The 26430-nt window shown below is 36.7% G+C and overlaps 2 protein-coding genes across 6 annotated transcripts in view; both read left to right on the top strand.

Moving 5' to 3' along the window:
- LOC131301679 (probable RNA-dependent RNA polymerase 1) overlaps positions 1-24999 on the top strand; it is a 69494-nt gene extending 44495 nt beyond the window's left edge. For both annotated transcript variants that reach the window (XR_009191389.1, XR_009191390.1), the window contains one exon: positions 24819-24999. The gene's annotated coding sequence lies outside the window, so the exon portion shown is untranslated. The remainder of the gene's footprint in view (positions 1-24818) is intronic.
- LOC131301680 (RNA-dependent RNA polymerase 1-like) overlaps positions 1-24999 on the top strand; it is a 69367-nt gene extending 44368 nt beyond the window's left edge. Inside the window, exons 1-6 of one of the 4 annotated variants that reach the window (XM_058328059.1) lie at positions 10185-10315; positions 12592-12745; positions 16341-16875; positions 19705-21581; positions 22569-22719; positions 23937-24999. In XM_058328059.1, the coding sequence (XP_058184042.1) occupies positions 16360-16875; positions 19705-21581; positions 22569-22719; positions 23937-24758 (3366 nt within the window). In that variant the 5' untranslated portion in view covers positions 10185-10315; positions 12592-12745; positions 16341-16359 and the 3' untranslated portion in view covers positions 24759-24999. Of the gene's footprint in view, positions 1-10174; positions 10316-12591; positions 12746-15371; positions 15642-16340; positions 16876-19704; positions 21582-22568; positions 22720-23936 lie in introns of those variants that run through there. The other 3 variants (XM_058328058.1, XM_058328060.1, XM_058328061.1) reach the window with 3 other exon arrangements.
- Positions 25000-26430: the final 1431 nt, after the last annotated feature.

Here is a 26430-nt window from a genome sequence, read left to right as displayed (position 1 = left end):
AGCTGTAGTTAGGATGAAAGTACTCTAGTTTCCCTCCCTTTTGTAGTTAGGATGAAAGTACTCTACACCCTAGTTTCCCTCCCTTTTGTAATGAAAGTACTCTTATAGAGGTTGTGATGTAATAATGGGCCAGACTCTATTTTGAAGTTCCAATAAAATTGTTTATTTAACGTACCCAAAATTCGAGGCGTTACAGATTCCACTTTCCATTTTATTTCCTCGAACACTTGTTCCGCTGACCATCTTTCAGGACCTACCGAGCTCCCTCTCAGGCTAAATTTAGATTTTGCCACCCAAAAAAACTAATTCCACTGACCATCTTTCAGGACCTACAGGGCTCTCAATTTTTAATTATTTCACATTTCACAATGCACACCTAGCCATGATCCGTTGACTATCTTTCAAGATCTACCAAGTTCTCATGCTCACACACGCACACCCGAACCATGATTTTACTAACCATTCTTTCAGGACCTACTAGGCTCTCATGCTCACACTTTTATTAGTCCTTTTCACATTCCATTTTCTCGTTTTTGTAATCACTTCTTGTTTTTCGTGTCTCGTAAACATGCATCATTTACTTGTGTTCATATTTGTCTTTCAAAGCTTGCTAAAATGATACGATAATACTAAATCTCTAATCTCATGCATTTTTATTTTTGACAATATTGAAAATTATATCACCATATTTTATCGAACAAACATAATATTTCTAACCATGCAATTAATTAAACATTGCAACGATAATATCAACTTTTCACCTTAAACAATTTAATTATGCAATATCATAAAATTTTTTATTTCAATATCTAACATATAGCACATCAACATTATTCTTACGTGAGTAGATAGGAGGTTTCTACAGTTCTTCTTGGCGGTAGTAACGGCTACTGTACCGTCGGGTCGGAAAGTGGGCACAGTAATGTTGCTTCAGCTTAATTGAAATAAAAAGAAAATAAACTTTCTTTCTTTCTTTTTTAAGAAAAACTATGAAATTTCTAGATTCTTAGAAAATTAAAGATTGGAAGGTGGTCTTGAGTGGTGGAGGAAAGGTGGCTTGGTGGTGGTGGCTTGAACTAATTTCCTCATCCTTTCTCTGTTTCTAGCCGAAACCTCTCTCTTTTTCTCTCCAAACTCAAACTAATGAAGTATGTGCGGATCAAAAAAAACTAATGAAGTATGTGAAGTGAATGATTGGTGGTGTGAGAAATGAAGGAGCCACCATTGGTATTTATAGGCCAAAGAGCTCATCTCTCTCCTCCTCTTACCCAATTCTCTCTCTCTCTCTCTCTCTCTCTCTCTCTCTCTCTCTCTCTCTCCAAATCTCTCAAAATTAATTTCTCTAAATCATGGGATTTATTTGTACAACAAATCTTAGGCAAATCCTTAGTAAATGGGAGAAACTGGAGTTCATGGCCAAATCCTTAGGGTTTTTAAGGATTTGTACAATAGTATCAAGAACAAAATTTACTCCTCTCTCTCTCTCTCTCTCTCTCTCTCTCTCTCTCTCTCTCATGCAATCTCTCCTTATGATCAACTCTTTCCTTGATTTAAGGGATTCAAAGTACAACACCTTAATGGAAAATCTACAAGAAATCTAAGGGAGAATCCTAGAGTTTAAGGACTAACAACTAGAGTTTATAGTTGGATGTACAAGTGTATCAAGTGGTACAAGATTTTGTGAGCAAAATCCATCTCTCTCTTGGCACCCTCCCTCTCTCCATCACTTTCACATTTAAACCTTTCCATGATTTAGGAGAATAAAATCTAGAGTTTTGATGGCATGATCTTGAAGTACAAGATCAAGATTTCACACCCCTCACATCTCTCTCTGCTTGCGACCTTAATGTGTGCCGAAATAAGAATGCCCCAAGCGTAAGGCTAAGTCGGTTGAAAGCATAATATTCGGAAGTTCGGGGTCAAATCCACAGGGAGCACATCCATAACTTGATTGGAAATTTGCTCTGCGTAGGGTTTTAGCATTAGGACCGCTAACCAAAGTTTGGTGTTGAGATGGCCAACTTGAGAGAGATTTAGTTAAATGGCTACTTAACCTAACTACGGCTTTTTAACTGGAGATTAAAACTAAAGGCTAGGCTTAGGGATAATCAACACCCATAATACAAAGGTAAACTTGTTCTTCTTCCCTTAACTAAAGTGTCAAACGTGGCTAGGGTTTTTGAGACATTTTGATAAACACTTGGAATGACATAGCTCAAAACATCATAGGTGACAAGTAGTCTAATCCTTGCCTACATATGATCAAAGAAGTTAACACCTCTGAGTTTTGATACATAAAAATACCCCAAGCACAAGCTTAAACTAGGAAATGAAGATTTGTGAGAGAAAAACAAGAAATACCCATGGCTACGGTATGCTAACCATCCCATAACCTAGCCTTACTACACTACTCACACATATCAAAGGAAGACATGAAATGAGCAAGGGTAAAGATAAGGTAAATACTAAACATTGATTAAACTCGAAATAAACACAAGATCCTTGAAGAGGAGAGAATTCCTTAGAACTTTAATGAAGACGGAAAGCTTCAAAAGTAATTAGATCATACCTAAAATCCCTCCTCAAGACATGAATGAGGAGAGAGGTGAGAGCTCCTTTAATGGAGGTAGAAAGAGCAAGTGCAAGAGTAAAGATATCCCTAAATCGGACTAAAGGTGGTATATATACCCCATTCCGCAGTTAATAACAAAAATGCCATAGAAAAGTTTGCGAAGCGCCTTGGGGATCGATACCCCTGCACTGGGAGATTGATCCTCGTGCTTGCTAGATCTCCTAGGGTGGCTGAGGGATCGATACCCCTATGTATGGGGATTGATCCCTGTGCTGGCTGGATTCTGCACCAGGTCTTCTGCTTTTCTCGGCCTTCGGGATGCTCCGCGTCCTCCTCCAATGCTTTGGATACTTCATTTTCCCACTCAGAATGACTTCTCGAGGCTTCTCGCGTATTCATATTCGTCCAGATTCCCCCGGGGATTATTGAGAGCCTTGGAAATGCCCTATTTGCTCTAATTACCTATCGATCAACAAAAATACATATTGCACGCAATATCAAATAAAAGCGAGAGAATATGTATGCAAGTGTGACAAAAAGAAGGAAGATAAGTCCTATTATTTACACTATTGAGGGCTTATCACTCTCCTTCGCACTCTCGGCATACACTCACACACACTCTCAGTATGATTTTCTTACATGCATGCATTGATAGCTATAGATTGAGGTTGTACAAATGAATCCATGGGATTCAATCTCCCAATATCTCCTCGTGATTCAATGGATTACAATCCTAGGTTGGTGGATTTGCAAATCTCCAAAGATCTAACCCTCACTCTCGACTCACCCACACACACATGCACGACACACACACACTCACATCTAAAATTTTTCAAATCAAGGATTGTGTAGTACTCCTACTAAAAATCTAAGGAAAAATCTTATGATATCAAAGGGTTTTGTTGGCTAGTTCCTAGAGTTAGATTAAAATAATACAATCACTTTAATTTATGAAAAAGTGATAAAATGATATTTAAGTAAAAGAATTATAATAAAATATTTAATTTTATTTACAAAAAATTGGCCAAAATTTTAGGTCGTTACATTTAACTTCCATCCAAATTTTTTAAAACATTATCTTTAAAAAAAAGAAAGCCGATTCCGGCATGTTTTGGTTACTCCGGCGACTATCAAGTAACTCTAGCAAACTTTATGGTAGATGGTAGTTGGATTTGGGTGAGGTGGCAATGATAGCTATAGTCATTTGGGGATGGATATATCCATCTCCATATCCAAGAAATTGGGTTTTAATGGCTAGTTCCTAGAGTTAGATTAAAATAATACAATCACTTTAATTTATGAAAAAGTGATAAAATGATATTTAAGTAAAAGAATTATAATAAAATATTTAATTTTATTCACAAAAAATTGGTCAAATTTTAGGTCGTTACATTTAACTCCCGTCCAAATTTTTCAAAACATTATCTTTAAAAAAAAAAAGAAAGCCGATTCTAGCGTGTTTTGGTTACCTTGGCCACTTTCCGACGAATATCAAGTAACTCTAGCAAATTTTATGGTAGATGGTAGTTGGATTTGGGTGAGGTGGCAATGATAGCTATAGTTAGTTGGGGTTGGATATATCCATCTCCATATCCATCAAATGCATTTTTAATCCCCATTGGAGCCCTGTTTTTTGCATCTGATGATGGAAAATGACTATCCATCCCCTCATTGGATTTGCTCTAAGTTCTTTGATTTGTTGGAAAGACTTTACAACTTTGATTTGTTGGAAAGACTTTACAATAAAGCCTAAATGGGCTATTTATAGGAAACAAAAAAAGTGTAGGAAATAACTTCCATTAACTATTTTTGATCTTTTTCAATCATTTGCTTCCACTTGTCCAAATAACTTCTCTCAAGTTTTAAATGTGTAAGATGAATGGATGATGCCATGTGTCTTTTCAACTGGACTAGCTAAGCCAAGTGTCCTACACATGTAATAAAAATCTAATACTAAGAATACTAGTAATATAGGTAACATTTCCATGATGACAACCTTTCCGACATATGGTAAAAATATGGTTTATACAGTACCTCATTCAAGGACGGAATCAGGATTTTACCCTAGCAATGGCAAAATGTATACTAAAAAAATTTAGTGGTGGCAAGACTATATAAGTTGGGCAAAAAAAAATTTTTACATATAATAATTGTATTTTTTAAAATTCTTGTCGTGGCGATCACCGCCACTAGACCCCCTTGATCCCATCCTTGACCCCATTAGTTCCATTTCTTCAAATTGTAGGAACTAGTTTCAAAGGAGGCAAAGAACAATAATGTTTGGTACCCAAAATATCTTATTCCGAGAGTATGAAGATTATAAAAGACTTGCGCATATCCGTGCCTGAAGGCATGGTTCCGAATCAATGGTCAAAAAATTTATTCTTGAATATCCCTCTAACCTCTTTAACGCAAAGGCAAAAAAAAAAAAAAACCCCTCAACATAGCATCATTCTTTACTCATTAATATTGTTCAAAAAAACTCAAAATAGTTCAGGGTTTTTTTTCCCGAAGAAACACGTAGAAGAACTGTGTGTATTCTTATAAATAAAAAAAAGTTGTTTCCTTTTCGCGTATGAATCCAAAAATGATTGTTTCTTTTTTTACTATAGAAAAATCAACCTAAAAGGAATCAACTTAAAAGCAAATATTGAATTGAAGGTAAGGAAATCAATTGAAAAAGAAAGGGGTGTATATTTCTCTACCAGGGAAACGTGTAACTTCTTTTTTTACATTAGTGTAAGTATATAATAGAAAATATTCATTCAATCCGACGACTACAACCTTCTAAGAGAGTACCATCGAATGACTATAGATGCTACTTTGTTTGTATGTTTAGACATTTTTAAAGAAAATCGCTCTATTTTATAATATAAGATTTGTCAGATTTTATAAATTAAAAAAAAAAACAAGAGAGAAGGGATGGAGAAAACAGAAGAAAAGAAACTAACCACTCGTTCCGGGGCCACTACGTAAACCAACAACGTAAAACTTACTTGTTCCAGGGCCAGGGGCACTCCTGAATTTATTATTTATTTTTACAAAATTTTAAAAGCAAATCAATAATGTAAAAAGCATCATTCTTCTAGAGCTTATCCACAATTTGAGTCGGATAATAACCACCCCCACCTTCTATGAATCTACATGTTGCTTATGACACATTGCCTTGGATAAATACAACTAAGAGGACTGGGTTAATTATTAGAAAGATGCTAACCTCAGTTCTAAGGGCGCTGGATAATATGTATGAGGTACATCAATATTCAAAAAATAGTTTATTGAAATATCTGTAAAAGTGTATTAATATCTGTGAGATAGATATTAAAATCCAAACTTGTTTCGCATTATTTGCATATTAATTATCAATAGCGAGCAGAGGTTAGCAAGACCCTAATTATTATCCAGTGGTCTTTAAGATACCGTCACGTGCACCAACGCCCTCCATGCCAATATCATTATCTAAAGTTCTTACTCTTGATTATGAACTATGCGTGAATGTATAGTTGTAAAGAGAATTATGACGTCACGTAACAACGCCCCACCACTATCTAGTAATTTTTCAATAAACTGAGGTCAATCTTATCATAAAATACCTATGTCATACTCATGTGCTAAAACTCAATAACAACCAATGTTATCTTAGAAAATTAAAGAGAAAGTGTACTAATTTATTATACAATATAATTTACACAATATGTTGACGTGACACTTTATGAATAGTGGTTGCAAAGTAGTTGTTATCCAATTGCCAATCATACTAATACAGTACCACGTTAACATGCATGTGTAAATTATTATTCGTGTTGTTGTGTTTATAAACTTGTTCAAATTAAATTATGTCAAAATCAACCTTAGTAGTCCTCGCTTCCCCCTAAATACCACTCTACTACGTAGAATGAATGTTCCTGTATCACCGTCCTGTGATGCTATAATGTCATTTTTCTCCACTCATTAGTGTGAGTTTTGTCACAAAGTATGTAGCTTTTTTCTCCAGAACAGCACATAGCGGTACTCCAGGAGCGCCAAATAATCACTCACCCACTAACGACTTAACAAATATTGCAAGCAATTGTAAAAATCAACATGTGTCAAACCTAGTACAAGTGCGTTATATTTTGTCTTTGATTGGATGATGCTATGAAAGCAACGTAATCTTCACAACATCAACAGATTTACTTTTGAAACCTACAGAAAGAAATGAAAAGTATTTTAAAGGAAAATAATTTTTATACTCATTTCATTTGCATCATTTTATTTGTTTTTCTTCTTCTAAATGACAAAAATGCCCTTTGCATGTCCGAAGTGAGTTAGGCCATCCACAGTGGCATAATCAAAAGCAAATTATTTTTAAAGTTAACAATGTTGGGGTAAAAGATGGCTCATAATAGTATAATCAAACTTAACAACGTTCTTAGAAATAATCAAATTTTGGGCTTTGGATAACCAAAACTAGCAACCTTTTTCAATAATCAAAATTTGTGAATATCACACCACATAAGTTAACTGGTTCTAAAATTTATGTACACGCGTGTTTCAAATGGTATTTTCTTCGCGTGCTCTATATCTCATTTTCTTCGGCCACAAACTCTTTCTTTTTCTTTCCCTTCAAAAGTGAAGCTCATATCTTTCAATCATTTACAATTCAACTCATTGTCACCGGATTAAGGTATTTCACTTTTTTTTCCGTTTTTTTTCGTTCCTCTCCTTGTGGTTGAGTACATGAAGAACCTTGCATTCTTTTACAAATTTAAGAACACATCTGTTTTTTTTTTTTTTTTTGAGTACATAATTTTTTTTCCAAATTCATAATATGAGGGAAGGAAGTCACCAATTTTTTCTCCAAAATTATGAGAGAAAATCGATATATTTTTGCCCAAAAAAAACCGTAATGGAGGAAAGTGATCAATGGTGAAAAACATTTGTCGCCGCATTAAGGTATTTCATTTTTTTTTCCGTTTTTATTTTATTCTTTTTTCGTTCCTCTCCCTGTGGTTGAGTACATAAAGAACCTTACATTTTTTTACAAATTCAAAAACACATCTTTTTTTTTTTTTTTTGAGTACATGATTTTTTTTCCAAATTCATAATATTAGGGAAGGAAGTCACCAATTTTTTTTCCAAAATTAAAGGAGAAAACCGATATATTTTTGCTAAAAAAAAAGTGTAATGAAGGGAAGTGATCAATGGTGGAAAATACAAGGGGAGAGAGAGTGTAATTGTAGTGTATCCCGTATTTTAGTTATGGACTAAAAGTGACCATTGTGGACCTCAACATTGTTAAGCTTAGCAACTTTTTAAATGGATAATCAAAAGCTGATGTGTCAACTTTTGGTTATCCATTTTTGATTACGCCATTAGTATGATTACTTTGGTAATTTTGCTTGGATAAAAACAAGAAAAGGAGTTAATGGTATAAAAAGGGAGTTGAAAGATTATTTTTTTTTAAAATACTCCATATTTTTCGGCATTATGTGTTTTGCCGTTGAAGAAAAAAGAGGAGAAAATAAATTAATTAAAAAAATTATGGTCAACTTTTTCATACTTCCCTTTCAAAGAGCATCTCCAAAAGCTGGACGAAACTGTTGTGGCCGACAAGGATCTGTCCCACCCGCTTTCTTAGAAATTGGTAAAGCATTGTTTTGATTATTTTAAGTGTTATTAGGCCCCGTTCCGGAAACCTTCTTAAAAAATAAGTACTTATTTTGCCACTTCTCCTTAAAAAATAAGAAGGGTCATTCCACAAAACCCAAATAAAAAGTTCCTTTCACATTTTCAAACTCAAAAATCATGTAAATAAAAAAAAAATTCAATTTTTTTTTGCACCGTATTAAAGATCTCAATGAGATCTATCAAACAAGATCCATAGTGATAGGAAAATTATTTGCGTAAACACATGATTTTTTAGCTTGAAGTTGTCTTATACAAAAAAACAAGACTGTTGCTATGATAATGGGCGCCGGCGGAGGGAAATCGTACCGGCGGCCGCGCCGGGCCGTCTCCGGCCACCGGACGGCCGATCCGAGCCGTCCAAAAATTCAAAAAACAAAAACCGAGGGGGCCATCGCGGGAATCAACTGCATCCGAGGTGTGTAGGGTGCTTGATCCGAGCACCCATTTTCCGTGTATATGTGATGATCATATATACACGGAAAAATGGGTGCTCGGATCATGCACCCTACACACCTCGGATGCCGTTGATTTCCGCGATGGCCCCCTTGGTTTTTTTTTTTAGAATTTTTGGACGGCTCAGATCGGCCGTCCAGTGGCCGGAGATGACCCGGCGCAGCCGCTGATACGATTTCTCTCTCTGGCACCCATTGGTTCCTATATAAATTCTGAAAAATAAGCACCTCCTTATTTTTTGGGGAACAAGCCTTCTTATTCAACAAAAAATAAGTTCTTATTTGGGTTGTGGAACACAGCCTTAATATAGTAATATCTTTTGGTTTATGGTTTAGATCTAGGCTGAATTCAAACAATTTACATTAGCCTATAAAAGTTTTTGAAATACTTTCATAAATAAGTAATAAGCACATATGCGTATTAGTTACTCCAAGAAAAACAAAATAAATTCACTTGTTTATATTAATACCAGAATACAAAGATATACTAATATCAGGAGAATATATTTCAAATGAAAGTTATTCTCTTTATTCAGCCAGCCGATCGAAATTTTGGAGCCAGCCACCACCCTCCAAAGAAGGTAGCAAATTGGTACGCCAAATTTTGTTTTGGTGACACCTGGGATAAGTTGAAGAGCCACTTACTACAAGTGCAATTCAAGAGTCTTTTGAAATACCGAATTTCTCAATTTTCATTACACTTTCACTTTAAGAGATCCATTTTATCAAATAAACTATAACTAGACGGAAATCATAAATATTGTTATCTATGAAGTCAAAATTTAAAAAGTCAATTGTTACTCTTCAAATCTGAAGAGTGAGAGAGCTAACTAAAATGGTGTAGCGAGTGAATTACCTTGTTGAAAGTATCTTTTGCTGATTTTGTTACCTCTAATTATCTTTCCCGTTTTTCTCTTTTTTCTATACAGTTTTCAAACAGGGTGTAAGCTTTTAAGTCTGAAACTTATTTCGATATTTTTTTTTGTAAATTTTTTTTTAGCTTTTTGTTGTAATTTTTGTGGTTAATCGTTCGCCTCGACTAGACAAATTGAAAGATATAAAAATATTGGCCGATGTTGAATAAATTCAAATAAGACAGCATTTTAAGCAAATAAGACAGTTATTTGATAGTTTTTTCGCCTTTAGTGAATTGTTTTTGCTTTCCCTCATAATTTTGTACATTTTAGATTCCTACTATCGTCGAAACGGATAATTAATCTAAAAAACATGACACGAATCTAATGAAAATTCAGAAAAGACCAACAAAACACACAAAACGAAGAAGAAAAATACTTAAGTTTACAAAAATGAGAAAGGTCCTACGTAACAGGGGATTATATTTCCCAACTGTTTTGCCTATATCATATGGAGAGAGGGAGGAGCTAATAAGCTAATAATAAGGAGAGAGAGAGAGAGAGAGAGAGAGAGAGAGAGAGGGAGGGAGGGCTGAGTTTGATCGTCAATCCCCAGTCAACTTTCTCTCACTACGTTGAAAAGAATGTATCTTTCTCTGTCTCTGTAATCGACTACATATATGGTCTTTTTCTCCTGTGAATTTTCTCAGGTTCTGCTTGTGTGATGGAGTAGAAAGTAGTAGCGGCTGAGGTCTCTGCATCTTCTTGTGAGTCTCTCTCTCTCTCTCTCTCTCTCTCTCTCTCTCTCTCTCTCTTCACTTGCATTAACCTTGATCAGTTTATCTTTCTATCTCGGGAATTCTGTCTCTATATTTGGCAGGCACGATCCTCGCAATGTGAACTCTTCTTTGGGTGCTGAATTTGCTTCTTTAAGCTTTACTATTTGTGGGTTTTCACCAAATGCAATGTTTATGTCCTGATTTAGTGATTTTGATTAATTCTTGGTTTCGTTTCCTGTAAACCTAAGAGAAAGAAACATAAAAAAGTATCATCAGTACCAAAAGTTCATATAAATAATTGTGATTTTCGGATAAAAAAAAGATAATTTCGTGCATAATTCTATAATTTTTTTTTAACCAAATTCAAGATCTCATTAGTTCTTTCATTTGGTGTGAAGACTGAAGAAATTCAAAAAAGTATACACGGAGGTTCTTTATTTTTTATCCAGAAATTGCACGTCTTTTTTATAATAAAATATTACTTTGCGATAGAGGGAGTATAAAATTTCAATTGGTAGAATGCTAGAAATTCACTCTTCAATGTGACATTAGTTGTACTTGTTATTGTGTACTACGAGCATCTCCACTCCTTACTACTAAAACTCAAAATTTGAGTAAAAATTCTTAAAAGGCTCCTCCACAAACCTATATCAAATTTGAGTTTTACTCAAATTTTTTAAGGCAAATTTCACACTCTTGTATTTACGACTCTGCCATTAATGAAGTTTTTGCTCATATTTGCGCTTGGGTTTGAGTTTGCCCATCATTGGAGCACACAATACCAAATGAAGCTTTTACTCAAATCTGAGTGAAAATTTGAGTAAGGGGTGGAGATGCTCTAACGTATTCCCCGCAAACTTAAAATTAATATCCTTGCACAATTAACTGGAGAAGTATGCACGTGATTGCAAACCCATCGGCCGCTATGGACACAGCTGTGTCCAAAACATTTTCCTACTAACTGTGCCTGCAGAAAATTGATGACCTTTGGATGTGTTTATATTTGTTCGTTTCAGTTTATTTTCTACTTTCTTTTTCCAAGTTGGTTTTACATTTTTTTCGAAAAGTTGATCTATACACGGTTCCAATATTGAGTGAACAATTGATTTTATAGTTCAAAACCATTCTGTTCAAGGTTTAGTCCCTTTCTGTTGTTATTAGAGCAAGCCTTTGCCAAATTGGTTCTTTCTCTTTTTGTGAAATTTATCACACATACTTGAAAGCACCAATGGCAGTTATTCTCATGAGTTTTGACCAACCTTGACAGTGTTTAAGTTTTAGTGATGTGGTTTTGGTCACATTCTGAGAAATGAGAATTGTTAGTTTACTTTCTACGTAACAAAAGAATATGTGCAAGCAAAGAGATTTAAAAACCTCATGTATTGAAACGGTGGTTGTGTGAAATGTCCACTAGAAAACTCTTAACATGGCTGATTATATAGCACATTAGCCATGACTGACTCTATTTCAGGTATTGCCCATGCAGTTCGCAGACATTAATATAAGAACACCTTAGGAAGCCTTTTAACTATTTAGTTCGCAAGTATTTGCAGAGCATTTAACCGGATGGTTTTACTTTTTTCCCCTTGTCTCTTCGGAATGACAGTGAACCTTGTCCTACGTTTCCATTTAATATTTTGTTAATGTTATTAGGCTCGTTTGTTTTGACCTGTCATAAAGATTGATTTAAAGGATAAATTACGCTGCCGGTGGCTACGATAATAACTAAAACAAATTGAGCCTTAAGTCTCAATCAATGGGGGTCGGCTACTAGAATCCATTGTCTCCATTGAGTTCTGTCGAGGGTATTGTGTTCTGTGATATCCAAGAAATATAGGTCTTTTCGAACGACCGCCTCTAAAGTCAATTTTGGTCTACCCTTCCCCTTAGTGCTATCATCTACGGTAACCATATCACTCCTAAATTCATCATTTTTTAAATTTATCATTGTATTAAGGGTAGCATTGATAGAAGATAAGATGATTCCAATATTATATTGTAGTACTTTGGTTGTAAGTATCACTCATAACGTCATGGAACAACTGGAGCTAGGAAAAAAATTCTCAAATAGATATCATTGGGAGGTGGATTTAAAATGAAAAAAAAATGAATGTCAGTTTCTTTTAAAAGTTTGGAGAGCCCGATATACATTTTGGGACTGGCTTTCTAAAAGCTTAAGCTTGTGGAATAGTTGGTGGTCTACATGTATTGGAGCTCAGGTTTAGGGAGGTCTTGGTTTAAAGTCACTTTGTTTACATTGTCAGCAACTGCATTTTGCTTCTCTTTATGCATGGATGGTTTGAAAATAGGCTGCAGGACCGCAAGTGTTATGTACCTATTTGGGTGGTTACCACGAACCGCTGCGACCACTATAGTGCTGTGATTGAAAATCATAGCTGTAACAGATTTTCTGGTTAGGTAACGTCCGTAAAGACCATTACAACTTTGTTATGGAAATTGCAACTCTATTTTCAGCAAATTCTGCTTATGACACTAATCTTTATACATATATACATACGTATATATACATACATATATATATATATATATATATATATATATATATATATACAGTCAGGTTCCGGTGAGGGATCCCTTATTTTTTTAAAATGCGGGACTTTCCTTCCCGATTGAATTTCGATGATCCGAGCCGCTCAAAGTGATCAGAACGTGATTTTAAGGGTCTCCGCGAGAAATCAGCAAAAAAAATGACCGGGAAGGGCTTCATCCGAGCAGTTTTCATTGAACGGTTCAAAAAAAACTGCTCGGATGAAGCCCTTCCCGATCATTTTTTTTGCTGATTTCTCGCGGGGACCCTTAAAATCACGTTCTGCACACATTGAACTGTTCGGATTTTCAAAATTTGATCGGGAAATGAAAGTCCCGCATTTTAACAAAGTGAGGGATCCCTCACTTGATAATTTGTGTGTATATATATATATATATATATATATATATATATATATATATTCTCATGTTTATCAATTGCTAAAATTACTTTGAAATCACGTACAAACATATAGATCTACGTACTATGTCCAAACTTCAAATTATATTTAAGTTGCTATGATGGTTAGATGAGCTTGGTTTAGTGTTGCAATATTTCCCACTCGGAATTTTTTTTTTTTTTTTGTTTTCACTCGATCCTTTGATTCTTAACTTGTATCTGTCTGGTTTGAGGATATCAATCTTTTGAATAAGCTTGGGTATTATGTGTTTACTTTTATATTTGTACTTTTGGCACATTGTACGAGAGTTGTTTTTTGACCCAATGGCTATCGACATCAAACATGCTTCAATTTTTTTGACTCCTCAGAATAATGGACGAAGTATCTATATGTACCAGTGCTTTAAAAGGCTCTAAGCGCACTGAGGTGCCATGGTCCCCTAAAGCCTAGGCATAACGCCTGGATGCATCTCATCAAAGAAAGGCACAAGTTACAAAAAAGGATAGAATTCCAATATAGGAAAAATTTCCAACATAAGAAATTCTAATTCAAAATACCATAAACCAAAACATAACATCCATAAAATCTAACATATTAAATTCAACTTTGGAGACATAATAAAATGCCATGCTGAGCTCTGGCTCCTAGCACCTGCTGACAGCTCTCGAATTATGTACACCTATTACTATTAGTCGTCATCTGTACCAATTACTTCATTTTCTAAATTATATACGTATACGTAAAACAGAGAAGAAGCAGCAGCATCTACGGTTCACGAGATCCTTTCACAATGCGTGCTCATTTGTTGCAGCTAGGATTGTTGATCGAAGCCCTTTCAAATGAAGGATTTTAAGTAGTGTTTCTCACCTTATAATACCTTATGAATCAATGGATGAGATGAGATCTTAAACAGATCTGGAAGAAAGTGAGGGGCACCTCAAATGCACTTCGAGAACTACACCTCACCTGTAGGTATTCGGATGTGCCTCGTGCGCCTATGAAAACACTGATATGTGCACTCAAAATACAAAATTGAAAAAGAAAAGATAAGATAAAATCGTTAAACAAAACATAAAATGTAGTACCAACTTGAAACTACGTAAAGTTTGTATAAATGTTGATACTTGATAATGACTAGAAACTAAACAAAATCCACTAAAACCTAGTTTGAAAATTAAGCAAGGCAAATGTGATTGTGAATTGAAAACAATAAAACATGTTATAAAAGTTTTCTTTTTATATTGTGTAAAGGAGGAAAAAACTTTCAGGCCTGTAATTGCTTCAACCATTACGGGTTTGGCCAATCCTACTCAACACTATATAGAGGTAATTGCGGCAAAAGGGGCCAATCTGGTCTAACGCCGTAAAGTAATGGAGGGAATTGCCATGAAATGAGTTTTTATCGATTAATAGATCACTTCTATTTCGTTGGAACATATAATCAGAGGACACGTATGGTTAGGTTTCATATGTATACTTGGTGGGATCTAGCATATCTTAATCAATTTGTTCGCGGGCTCAATGCACGCTTGTATGGTTGGAGAGGCTTACTTAGTTTAGCTGCTTTATCTGTTCGTGTTCAAATTTGATGAGATATGAATAAATAGATTGAAGTGCATTACTATATAAATGGTTTGCATGATATCTGATCTACAGAAATAGGGGTTATTTTATCAAGGAAATTGAGTGGCTCATTCTTTCTTTGAACTTTGAGTCTAAGAAAGATAAGTTACGGTTATTTTACTGCGCTATTGCTTCATCGCCGCTGTGACTACTACATGAGCTGCCACCATTTTTTGGAATCTTGCACTGGAGGGAGGGTGTAAGAGAGCTTTTCATATATTGTTGAAGCCATTTTTTCTATCCGCTTAATGTTTTTGGTCAACTTTTTCTAACAAGCTTAATTGGGTGAACTGTCTTGTTACATGTGCAAGAGACATAAGTTATGGTCCACCATCTCCAGTGACCCATTATAACGTATGGACGAATAAAAGGAAAAACAACAAAACGTGAACATTGATGTTTAACACAGAGTATAGTTCTGTTACTACTATAGAATGAATTTGAATGATATTTGATCTACGGATTTATGGATTATTTCACCAAGGATTTGAAACCTTTGGGAATTCGCAGAGATATTTTTCCTTTTTCCATTTTCTGCTTTCTTGATTGAGTTCCCTAAAAATGGGCTTAATACGGAGAACTTACGCTTATTTTACTCCGCAATCGCTTCATCACCACTGTGACTGTTACACGAGCTGCCACCATTATTTGAAATCTTGCATGGGATGGAGGGTGTTGGAGAGCTTGTCATATTTTGTTCGACCATTATAACGTATGGACGAACAAAGGAACCACAACAAAAGGTAAATTTGATTTTTAAACACAGATAACCAAATTAGTTATCTTCATGTGCGAGTCAGGGGCTCACGTGAGGGCTAGTGTTCGAATTTGCTCTACATTAGTTATTATCACCTCTTAAACTAGTATATCAGCCTCTGGTTGCTAATTGGTTTTGAGTTGGATACTTTAACAAAGATCAATAATGCCTTAGTTTCGTGATTTTGTGGATTGGGTAAAAGTCAAATAAAATGGCTAAAAATATACTACTATATACATTTAACTTTCTACTATATACCCTGAATCACTTTCCATTTTCCTGTATAGTGAAAAAAATAGTGTGGTTACTTTACTCATTGCGCTTGGAACTTAGGGTCCAGGAGGCCTTTGAGCTTAAATGAGCCTACGAGGGGGACTGATCTAACTGAAGCATCTAAAGAATAATATGACCGAAAACTTTGAACATTTCCCTACATTTGATATTGTTTTTCTGTCATTGTGGGACTATTTTTTCAATATTTAGGATTTTATTACCCAAACATCAAATGGTGTGTCTCAGAATAAGCTAATTGTTTGTTTCCTCGCTTGAATTTCCAATCGTCTTTTGAACTCTTGTAATCCTAGATATGATTTTCTTGTAATTTATTATCCTGTATGTTCATTTTTTATTTTCTATTTCCTTATTTGCAATTGCTGACAAGGTATTTACGTTGGTGACACTGCAGTTAAAGCCTCTGGGACAGGATGGGTAAGACAATTTCGTTGTTTGGGTTTCCCTACGTCTTGTCTGGGGAAATAGTTAAGGAATTCATAGAGCGATACACAGGCGGAGGAACAGTAGTTGCTTTAGAGGTTAGGGAGCCCAAAAAGAAGGGGTCAAGAGCATGTGCCATAGTTCAATTCACCAATACCAGAAGTGCTGATAAGATTATCACCTTGGCTAATCAAAAGTTGTATTATGGAAGATCTTATTTGAAGGCTTCCACAAAGAACTTCGATTTAGTACCAAATCCAAAGAAATATGAACATGTTATGGAAGGTGTAACTATATATTGTGGATGTCAGATATCGAAGGAGAAGTTTTCAGTGCTCTGGGAAAGGGAAGATATCACTGTAAAATTCGGTTTTGGACTAAGAAAAGTGTATTTCTTCATGTCCTACCTTGCTCTTGAGTACAAGCTTGAGCTATTTTATGAGAACATCTTGAAGATTGAGCTACATCGTCCACGTGGGCAAACAGCAAAGTTTCTGCTCATTCAGGTTTAGTCCCGTAAAATGTTTTCCTTTTTCATTAAGTTATTTACTTTCATTTGTACTCCTCCTGAATTAGATGCATTTTTATCTAGCAGTGTTATGTCTATTGCATAGGTTAAATAATCTACGTGCCCAGGTTGTGTGGTGATTTGGCTTCTGATTAAGCAAAATAATTTGTAACCATCTAATTACTATGCATGACAGCTTGTCAAAAATCTTTAAAAACGAAAAAGAGAGCTTCATAACTTCATATGTCTCCACTATTTGGAAAGAGTCGAAAAACTAAAGATTATTGTCCTTTTGATGTTAGTCTTGTTAGGAACATGTGTGAAAGATTGAGTCCCACATCGGATAAACAGGAAAAGGCTTGGACCTTAATATACAATTGGGTGGCTCACCACTTACAAGGCTTAGCCAAGTGGATATGGGTCATTCAATGTATATGGGTCCACGTGATGTGGTGTGGACTCCGTGGATACTCCCCAACGGATTGGCCTTGCGCGCACATAGGAAAACCTCAAGTGGATTAGACTCCCAAAAAGTCTTTTGATAATTATAAATTGCTGATGTAAGAGGTTTCAATATGTCATATTTGGCAATAGGCTTGGCTGAGTGAACAACTTTTTGTGGGCACTTTTTGGATTGACTGGTCACAGGTAGTCCAACATCCTGGACTCTGGGTAAGCATGCTTAACCAAATATGATAAAATGTTGGTGTTGCCTGAGGATATTTAGAGCATCTTGAAAGGAAGAAGAGAATATTAGTGCAATTCCAAACTTGTGGCGTACTAGACGTGCCCTTTAGGGTGAGGGCCGTAGGCTTTGTTTGAGCGTTTCATTTATCTTAGACCCGCATTAGGAAGGTTGGCTACACCCTAAATCGATGACAGTGCGGGTGGAAATTGTCACCTGCAAGGATTTTGGACATAGTAGCCTTCAACCTATGTGCCTTATTTTTGCAACACTAGCAGGTCATTGGAGACTAGGATTTGATTCAGAAATAATTGTCCAAACAATTGTACAACTTTCCTCCTTGTCTGCTAGATCAAGTTGTCATCCCACGTTGTTTAAAGAGGGTTCATCTTTGTCTCAGTAATCTCATTTTACTTGTCAAGCCATTATAGGATCGACTGCAGGTTTGCAATGAGTCATGCGGTGGTAGCTATAATGCTCGGGCTTGTCTACAGGACTCTAGCTTCAATTTATCGCAAGTGCCCATCATGTTTTAGCATGAATCTCCTTAAAGGTGCATCTGGCTTGATACTCAAGATGTCATAAGAGATGCATTGCATTTCCTTGGGAGCCGCTCGTGGTGGCTGTGTGCCCCAGAGTCTGACATCAGTACATCACCTTGGTAGTGGCATTGACCTCTGCCATTGCCATTTGCGAGAGGGTATATTTAGTTTTGTTTAGAACTTCTTTTGACATGTCAGGATTTTCCTAGTATGTCACATTGCCCCAGGTATGAGTCTCGTTTGCCTATGGTTCTCCAAAGCTTAGACCTTCCAAAATCCTTAAATTTGGTTAGGGTAAATGGGTGCTTAGTTCTTGCTGACACGGACCCTAAACACAACACTCCACTCCACCCTACAGATTTTCTGGAATTGGAGGACATGACATGGTGGGGACACCTTTAAAATACATATGCATGTACTTTGCCATATAAAGAAAAATCAAAACATAAAGCTCTCGTTATGAATAAATTACAATTTATGCCTTTATTTAGATTAACTATTACATCCTTCAGAAGAGTGTCCAACAAAAAAGCATTTCACCATTCACACAGGTCTTTAAATCCAATCAATCAGCATCTACCATTCAAGAAAGACTTACCTAAATTTTGACTATTTCTTACTATTTGGGTTGTTCCCCCCAACGTGTCCAGCTAGTGTCCAAAACTCCTTGTGTGTCTAGAGTGTGATTTTGGTGTCCCCAGAGCGCCAGAATTCAAAATCTCAAAACAAATAGGGCACTTTTTATTTGAGTGATGAACATATTCCTGGAGAGTATCGGCACTTTTGATTTTAGGTGTTCGTGCATGGTGCATCATAGCAAGGACCTGTGTCCAAAAGATGGACGTGAGGACATGGAACAAACTATTATCTTATCGTACATTTTATGAATTATGAAATGAGATGTTTAACTATTTGGAAATGCACCTGAAACTAAAGGCAATTCAAAAGAATAAAAGGATTTTTTTATCTCATTGGGACAGGTTATTACAAATTTACTCTTTAACCAAGAACCAAGCATCATTCACAACTAGATGATCCAAGCGTGACTTGAGTTCAGGCATCGGACATATTCCATTGTACCCTTGTCCTCATAACTGGTTGACATGTTGCATTGGGGAAAATGGAGGAGTCCACTGTCCATCTAATACAACACATACAAATTCTTGGAGCCTTTTGTAATTAATTTAAGTACTTGTTGGTAGCATCATTGATTAATGAACAATCCCTTTGTCTTGTAACTAGTTTCGGAATTAGTTAGACAGCTTGTAGATTTGGGGAGTCAATCCCTGTACTCCCTGCCACATTATGATGAAATAGTCATTTGCATATTTTCAGAGTTTGGGGGTCTGTCCGCTCTTTGATTAAGTTAACCTGTTTCTAACCTAGTTTTTAAAATCCACCTATGTGCACAAAATAAAATGTAATACAGTTGGCTTCTTTGCCTTGAAAATTTGTGCCTGTTTGATGGGTGCCATTGGTATCAGGTTATTCCGTATCCTTCTTAGAGTTGTTCTGATTATCTGATCTATAATAGTTCACAATCACTTCAACTTCTCATAAATTGCAAGGCAGGCTTATTTGTTGCCCTGGTTTTATGCAGTTGCTTGGTGCTCCTCGAATCTACAAGAAATGTGAACAATCTGTTTACAACTATTTTAAGGAAACCCCTGAGGATCAATGGGTCAGGGCCACTGATTTCACTTCATTGAACCGAATTGGCCAATCTTCTGCTTTGTGTATGGAGCTTCCATATGGTGTTCCACTTTTGGACTTGGTTGAATATTTTCCGTCTTACAAAGAAAATCAAGCACCATTCATTTTGGAGACTGGTTTCCCCTTCTCTTGCATTTTGGATCTAGTACCCATAGTTGGTCCACCTGATGGAATTGAATTGCCATACAAAATACTATTTAAGATCTGCATATTGGTTCAAGAAGGGTATCTCGCAGGACCCACACTGGATATCAACTTCTTTAGGTTGGTTGATCCCCAGTTCATTCATATCGGATGTATTGAACATGCCCTAGAGAAACTATATCATCTAAAGGAATGCTGCTATGAACCTGGGAAGTGGCTCAATGAGGAATACATAAAATACCGCCGCTTAAGAAAACTTCCCAGAACACCTACCATTAAATTAGATGACGGTTTGGTGTACGTACACAGGGTTCAAATAACTCCTTGCAAAGTGTTTTTCTGTGGTCCAGAGGTTAACATGTCTAATCGGGTATTACGGGAATATCGTCAAGATATTGAGAATTTCCTTCGGGTTTCTTTCGTGGATGAGGAATTGGGAAAGATGTTTTCAACCGATTTATCCCCGCGGACACCCTTTTCAAGTGAAGAAAGAAGAACTCAAATTTATAGCCGGATATTATCGGTTCTTAGGGACGGCATTGTTATTGGAAATAAGAAATTTGATTTTCTTGCCTTTTCGTCAAGTCAGTTGCGCGATAATTCTGCCTGGATGTTTGCTTCCAGAAATGGCCGTACTGCTGCCGACATAAGAAATGATATGGGCAACTTTCGTCAGATTAGAAACGTGGCAAAATATGCCGCAAGACTTGGTCAATCATTCAGTTCCTCCACGGAAACTTTGAGTGTTGCTAGGGATGATATTGAAGTTATTCCTGATGTAGAGATTTTCCAACGTGGAACCAAATACGTTTTCTCTGACGGAATCGGGAAAATGTCTGACGACTTTGCTCGTAGAGTGGCCAAGAAATGTGGGCTTAAAAGTTCAACTCCGTCTGCCTTCCAAATCCGATACGGTGGTTACAAAGGAGTTGTGGCTGTGGATCCCACATCATGGACAAAGATGTCCTTAAGACCGAGTATGTGCAAGTACGAATGCGACAACACGAAATTGGATGTTTTGGCCTGGAGCAAATATCAGCCTTGTTTCTTGAATCGCCAATTGATCACCCTTTTGTCTACCCTTGGGGTTAATGATTTTATCTTTGAAAAGAAGCAAAGGGAAGCGGTAGAACAACTGGATACCATATTAACGGATCCTTTAAGGGCTCAGGATGCATTGGAATTGATGTCTCCTGGAGAGAACACAAACATTCTTAAGGAAATGCTTATGTGTGGCTACAAGCCTGATGCTGAACCATTCCTCTCAATGATGCTGCAAACCTTTAGGGCAGCAAAGTTGTTCGAAATACGGACTAAAACAAGGGTATTTGTTCCAAGAGGAAGGTCAATGATGGGATGTCTCGATGAAACCAGAACATTAGAATATGGGGAGGTATTTGTTCAAATTTCTGAGGCTGGAAATAGGTCATTTCATGATAACTCCCTTCTCGTGATTAGTAAAAGCAACTCGGACCAAGGCAATCGTATTGTTAAGGGTGAGGTATTTGTTGCCAAAAACCCATGCTTGCACCCTGGTGACGTTCGTGTCTTAAAGGCAGTTGATGTTCCGGCGTTGCACCACATGGTGGATTGTGTTGTTTTCCCTCAGAAAGGAATGAGGTGAGTTATATCATAATCTCCTTTTTTGGAATCTTTTTATTGACTCAGGTTCTAGAGTACTAGTGTCTTGCTTTACATTGCCGGTGGGGTGAAATATCACTCATACGACTTAGTGTTCTGGCCAATATTTGAATTGTGAATTTTTCAAACTCCAACAAATTTTGTTACACAGGTTCTTTTCCCCTCATTAGTTTTGATTGATTCCAAGTTATATGGAACTTTTCTCTTTCTATGTATAAATTCGATAAAGAAAATAGAGAATTTTTTCCTGTCCAAATTATCTGTTATAGTTTTCCTCATCTTCTGTTTCTTTCCATGTTATTGTTCTTACAATTAGATCACTTATGAAACCAACTTAATACGTCCCGCCTTAGTGTACATATAGACACAAAGATTAGCATTTGTATGTACATGAGTTCATTGTCATGTGATGCTATACCACTTCCCAGACGGTAACCATAATCCCCTCTTTGCCAAGGTTTGTGGCTTTATAGCAGATTGTTACCTAAGAAGGCATGCGATGTTACAAATTTAGCCTTCCAACTTTCTCGAGCTTTGCAATGTCTGATGCTATAACACGTCTATATGCCTATTTATAGTGCCCCGTTCCAATTAATAGTGATGGTTTCTAGTTCGATTAAGCTCATGCCTTTAAAATGTGGTGCTAGAAAGGGATGCACCTTTGAACTTTATTTAGTCAGGGATCTGGGATCCCAAGGTGTTATGCATATAAGCCCAAGAATTTTCTCTAGCCAAGCATGTGGCTTGCACTATAGCATGTGATGGATGCCTTCGCATTGTTTCACCTGCTCTACCATTTGCCTCCTTACGATTTTACTTCTCTATTGGATGATACATTGATACAGTACGTATTTCTTCAATTGTTTACTGTAATCAGTAAGTACTGTATACGTAACTTGGTCACACGTAATGGGTGTAGTGTATAAACAGATTCGTTAGTTTCTAACTTTAGGTCTCTGGTTTCAGACCTCATCCGAATGAATGCTCGGGAAGTGATTTGGATGGCGACATATATTTTGTTTGTTGGGACCCTGATCTTGTTCCACCGCAGCAAATCCCTGCTATGGATTATACCCCTGCACCAACTGTGGAGTTGGATCATGATGTCACAATTGAGGTACTACTTTCCACACATTTTAGATTGAATTAGTGGTTCTCTTCATTTGTAAAAACAATACATGAAAGAACATTGAGCAGAAAGAGGACACATGCACATTATTAAATGTTAGCGCACTTTTTGAACTTATTTCATTGGACGTGGAAGTTCTGCCACACGGGTTTAGTGTTCCCCAACTACTCTCAAGTCTCATCTCATGGGTGTGCTCTCTCTTTTCCTTTCTTGCTTTCACAGCAGAACACTACCAAGAATCATTATGTTCACTTCAAAATTCACTTGGCACTATTGTAATAGTCCATTACTCGTAAGTTGATTTGTTATTTCATGCCTTAACGTAATTCACCAGAGTTTTATTTGTGAAGAAGCGTGTCTCTGTCCTGTCCTCCATTATCTTGCTTTTCTTATACGGGGAAGAAGATTTACTCTAATGTTGCTGACATGGTGGTCTTTACTTGTTTTAGTTATCAATGTATTTTCAGTTTTAACTTTTGCTACATATTTATGCTTTTTGAAGCTCCATATATTGGTTTTCTTGGCCGAAGAGTTTCTATATTGTGAAAGCCTAATTTCTTGGTATTTTTCGTAAAATTAGGAAGCCAAGTTCTTTGCGATCAAATTGAGCTCTACAAATGTAATGTCAACATTGTGCAGTAAAATATGTTTGGAATAGTATTTTGATATACATTAGATGGACTCGGCTCTTCAGCATGGACGACGTGCGTTGGATTCATTGAATCCAAGGCTCAAGAAGATGGCCAATTTTCCTAATATTTAGGCAAAATGGAGTTTACGAGCAATTGTTCCATCCCAAGTACTCCTGCTTTAAATGTTCAAATTCCTGAACAATTGTGTCATCCCATTCCCAAGAACAGGTTTCTTTGTTTCATTTATGCTTCAACCTTGTGGCATAAGCATTCCTTTTGTAACTATTTCCAATTAAGCAACACATTACAACTGAACGAAACTATGTAAAAGTAAGGAAATATCCTTGAGAAAATAACTCTTTGCATTGAGGAAGTGGGTTATTGAAGTCCTCAAGACATTTTTCTAGTTTTCTTGAATTTCTTAGTTAGAAGGGCATGCTTGTGGCGTCAAAGGAAATGTCTCTTCCTTATTTGCACTTATATATTTGTATATTATTTTAGCTAAACATAAAAAAATTCTTTATTTTGTTTTCCAAATTTAATATGTTTAAAATTTTCTATCTTTCACTGCAGGAAATCGAGGAGTATTTCACGAACTATATAGTCAATGACAGTCTGGGCATTATAGCCAACGCCCACACTGTTTTCGCAGACGCGGAACCTGAAAAAGCCCTGAGTGCTCCTTGTGTAAGGCTGGCAGAGCTATTCTCGATTGCAGTTGACTTCCCTAAGACCGGTGTGCCAGCAGAGATACCTCGTGAATTACGCGTCCAAACATATCCAGATTTCATGGAAAAGCCTGATAAACCTACTTACAAATCAGAACGCGTGATCGGAAAGCTTTTCCGAGCCGTGAAAGACATCGCGCCAGAAACGAGCTCCACCAAGTCGTTCACGAAGGAAGTGGCGCTGAGGTCATATGATCACGATTTGAAAGTGGACGGTTTCAGGGATTATCTGGAGGACGCTTTTGATTATAAAACCGAGTATGATTACAAGTTGGGAAACCTAATGGATTACTATGGGATAAAAACAGAGGCGGAACTACTAAGCGGTAGTATAATGAAAATGTCAAAATCTTTCGACCGTAGAAAGGACGCGGAAGAAGTTGGATTGGCCGTGAGGGCGTTGAGGAAGGAAGCGAGGACGTGGTTCAACACGGATGCGGAAGGTGACGACGTTTATGCAAAAGCGTCGGCTTGGTACTATGTTACCTACCATCATAGCTATTGGGGTCGATACAACATGGAAATGAACCGGGAACACTTCATTAGTTTCCCGTGGTGTGTTTACGATAAGCTGATCCACATCAAGAAGGATAAAGCCAGCATTAGAAGGGCTCTCCATCTGTCATCGCTTGAACGGCAGTTCAGTTATGGGTTGAACTTCAGGTAAAAATTGTGTTTGTGTGTTTTTTTTTTCCCAGTTTGATTCATTTCAGTGTGTATTGTACAGGCGTGTCTATTGTGAACTTTGCTGCTTATTTCTGTGTACGTATATGCCTGAACTGTTTGATGTACATACAGTTTGGTGGTGTGATTGGAACTTGGTATTCGAGAATGCTGGAATTTACTGATGAAATCCTGTAACTAGAAGTATGTTACTGGAAAGTTATTTGGCTTCTTGTGTTTTGCTATTTTCTTGGAATTCTGATTGCTCGAAGTGGTTAAATTTTGATTCGGTTCATGAGTCAATTTTCAGATTTGGGACCATATGGTTGGGACGCATGCGAAATGGTATTATCTAACAACGTTAATGCCGGTTATGTTATGCGTTTTTTGATGACATTCGATGCTCTTTTTTTCATAATCGGGAATCTGAACTAGCTCACGCGCACCTTGACTAATCAAGGAATTTTGAAATTGATGACCGGACAGATTTTCAATTGTCCCAGAGAGTTTTGACTAGCAGTGCGAGTCGAACATACTAGCTTAACAAGTAAGTTTTTATTTGCTAGCTCATGCTCACTAATTTCGGAGTCTTAAAGATAACAACCAAACAAACTTTCAGCTGACCTAGAGTTTTTTTCCCTAGCATTGGGAGTTGAACATAAATAGCTTAAGCTAGCTAGCTCTTACTTGCTGATATGCTCTCTCACATGATTAATCCCTTAGAGTTATAGTTCTCATTGCTCTACTGTTTGGACTTTGGAGTGTTGTGTGCAATAAGTGTAAAGTGAAATAAAGATAAAGTAAATTCGCAAGAATAATTGTTACTTTATTTTCAGTCATTTCTTTTCTGTAAGAAATGGTAAAGTTATTTGTCCGTTGCAATAATGTAAGATATGATTGTAAACAAGGGATAGGGAATTTATCTATCTATCTATTAATATCCTATGCAAATGTGTTGAGCTCTTGAAAGCTTCTAAACCCACAAATTTTTACTTTTTTTATTTGTTAAAAGGGGTGGGAGGGAAACATGGGTCCAAATCCGGAGGAGAGAGGGTATGGAAACATGGGTTTGGCCGAGTCTTGACTGAGGGGAAGGGAAAATTATTCAATGCTCTTGGGGTGCCGTTACGGGGTGCCCCAAACTCTTTCTTTACCACACATTCGCGTGATCACCGCAAAATGGGTGAAACCTATACAAATATGTGTGGTAAATGAGAGTTTGCGGCATTGCCACTTGGTGCCCTTAGGGCATGTAATAATTATGCGAGGGGAAGACTAATGTGACGCTTAAGAGGAGGGTTAAATTGTGGGTAATCACAAATTTTACTGTTTTTCTTTGTTTTCTTTGTGTTTTATGGATTTTTCTTCTTATTTTCTTTTGGCATGAAATTTTTAATCTTGCATACCTACAATAAATTACTTTAGCAACTAGCGTTGTGTACCGTTCGATATACTAAATAACAAATAAATTTCATCCCAATATTTTTCTGTCTCATACATCGAACGGGACACGACGCTAGTATGTCTATGTAACCATGTGGCATCATTATGCTTCCATCCGTGGTCTCTTCTCCTTCTATTACTACCTCCACATCAGCTCCCTCTGATTCGAAACTAAAATCAAGCCAGCTGATGGATCAATCAACCCCAACAATCCCTTGAAATCACTGTTTTGA

This window comes from Rhododendron vialii, chromosome 9a, assembly GCF_030253575.1.
Source record: "Rhododendron vialii isolate Sample 1 chromosome 9a, ASM3025357v1".
Classification (NCBI taxonomy): domain Eukaryota; kingdom Viridiplantae; phylum Streptophyta; class Magnoliopsida; order Ericales; family Ericaceae; genus Rhododendron; species Rhododendron vialii.
The sequence above is the reverse complement of the archived record's forward strand: the minus strand, read 5'-3'. Positions and strand labels throughout refer to the sequence as shown.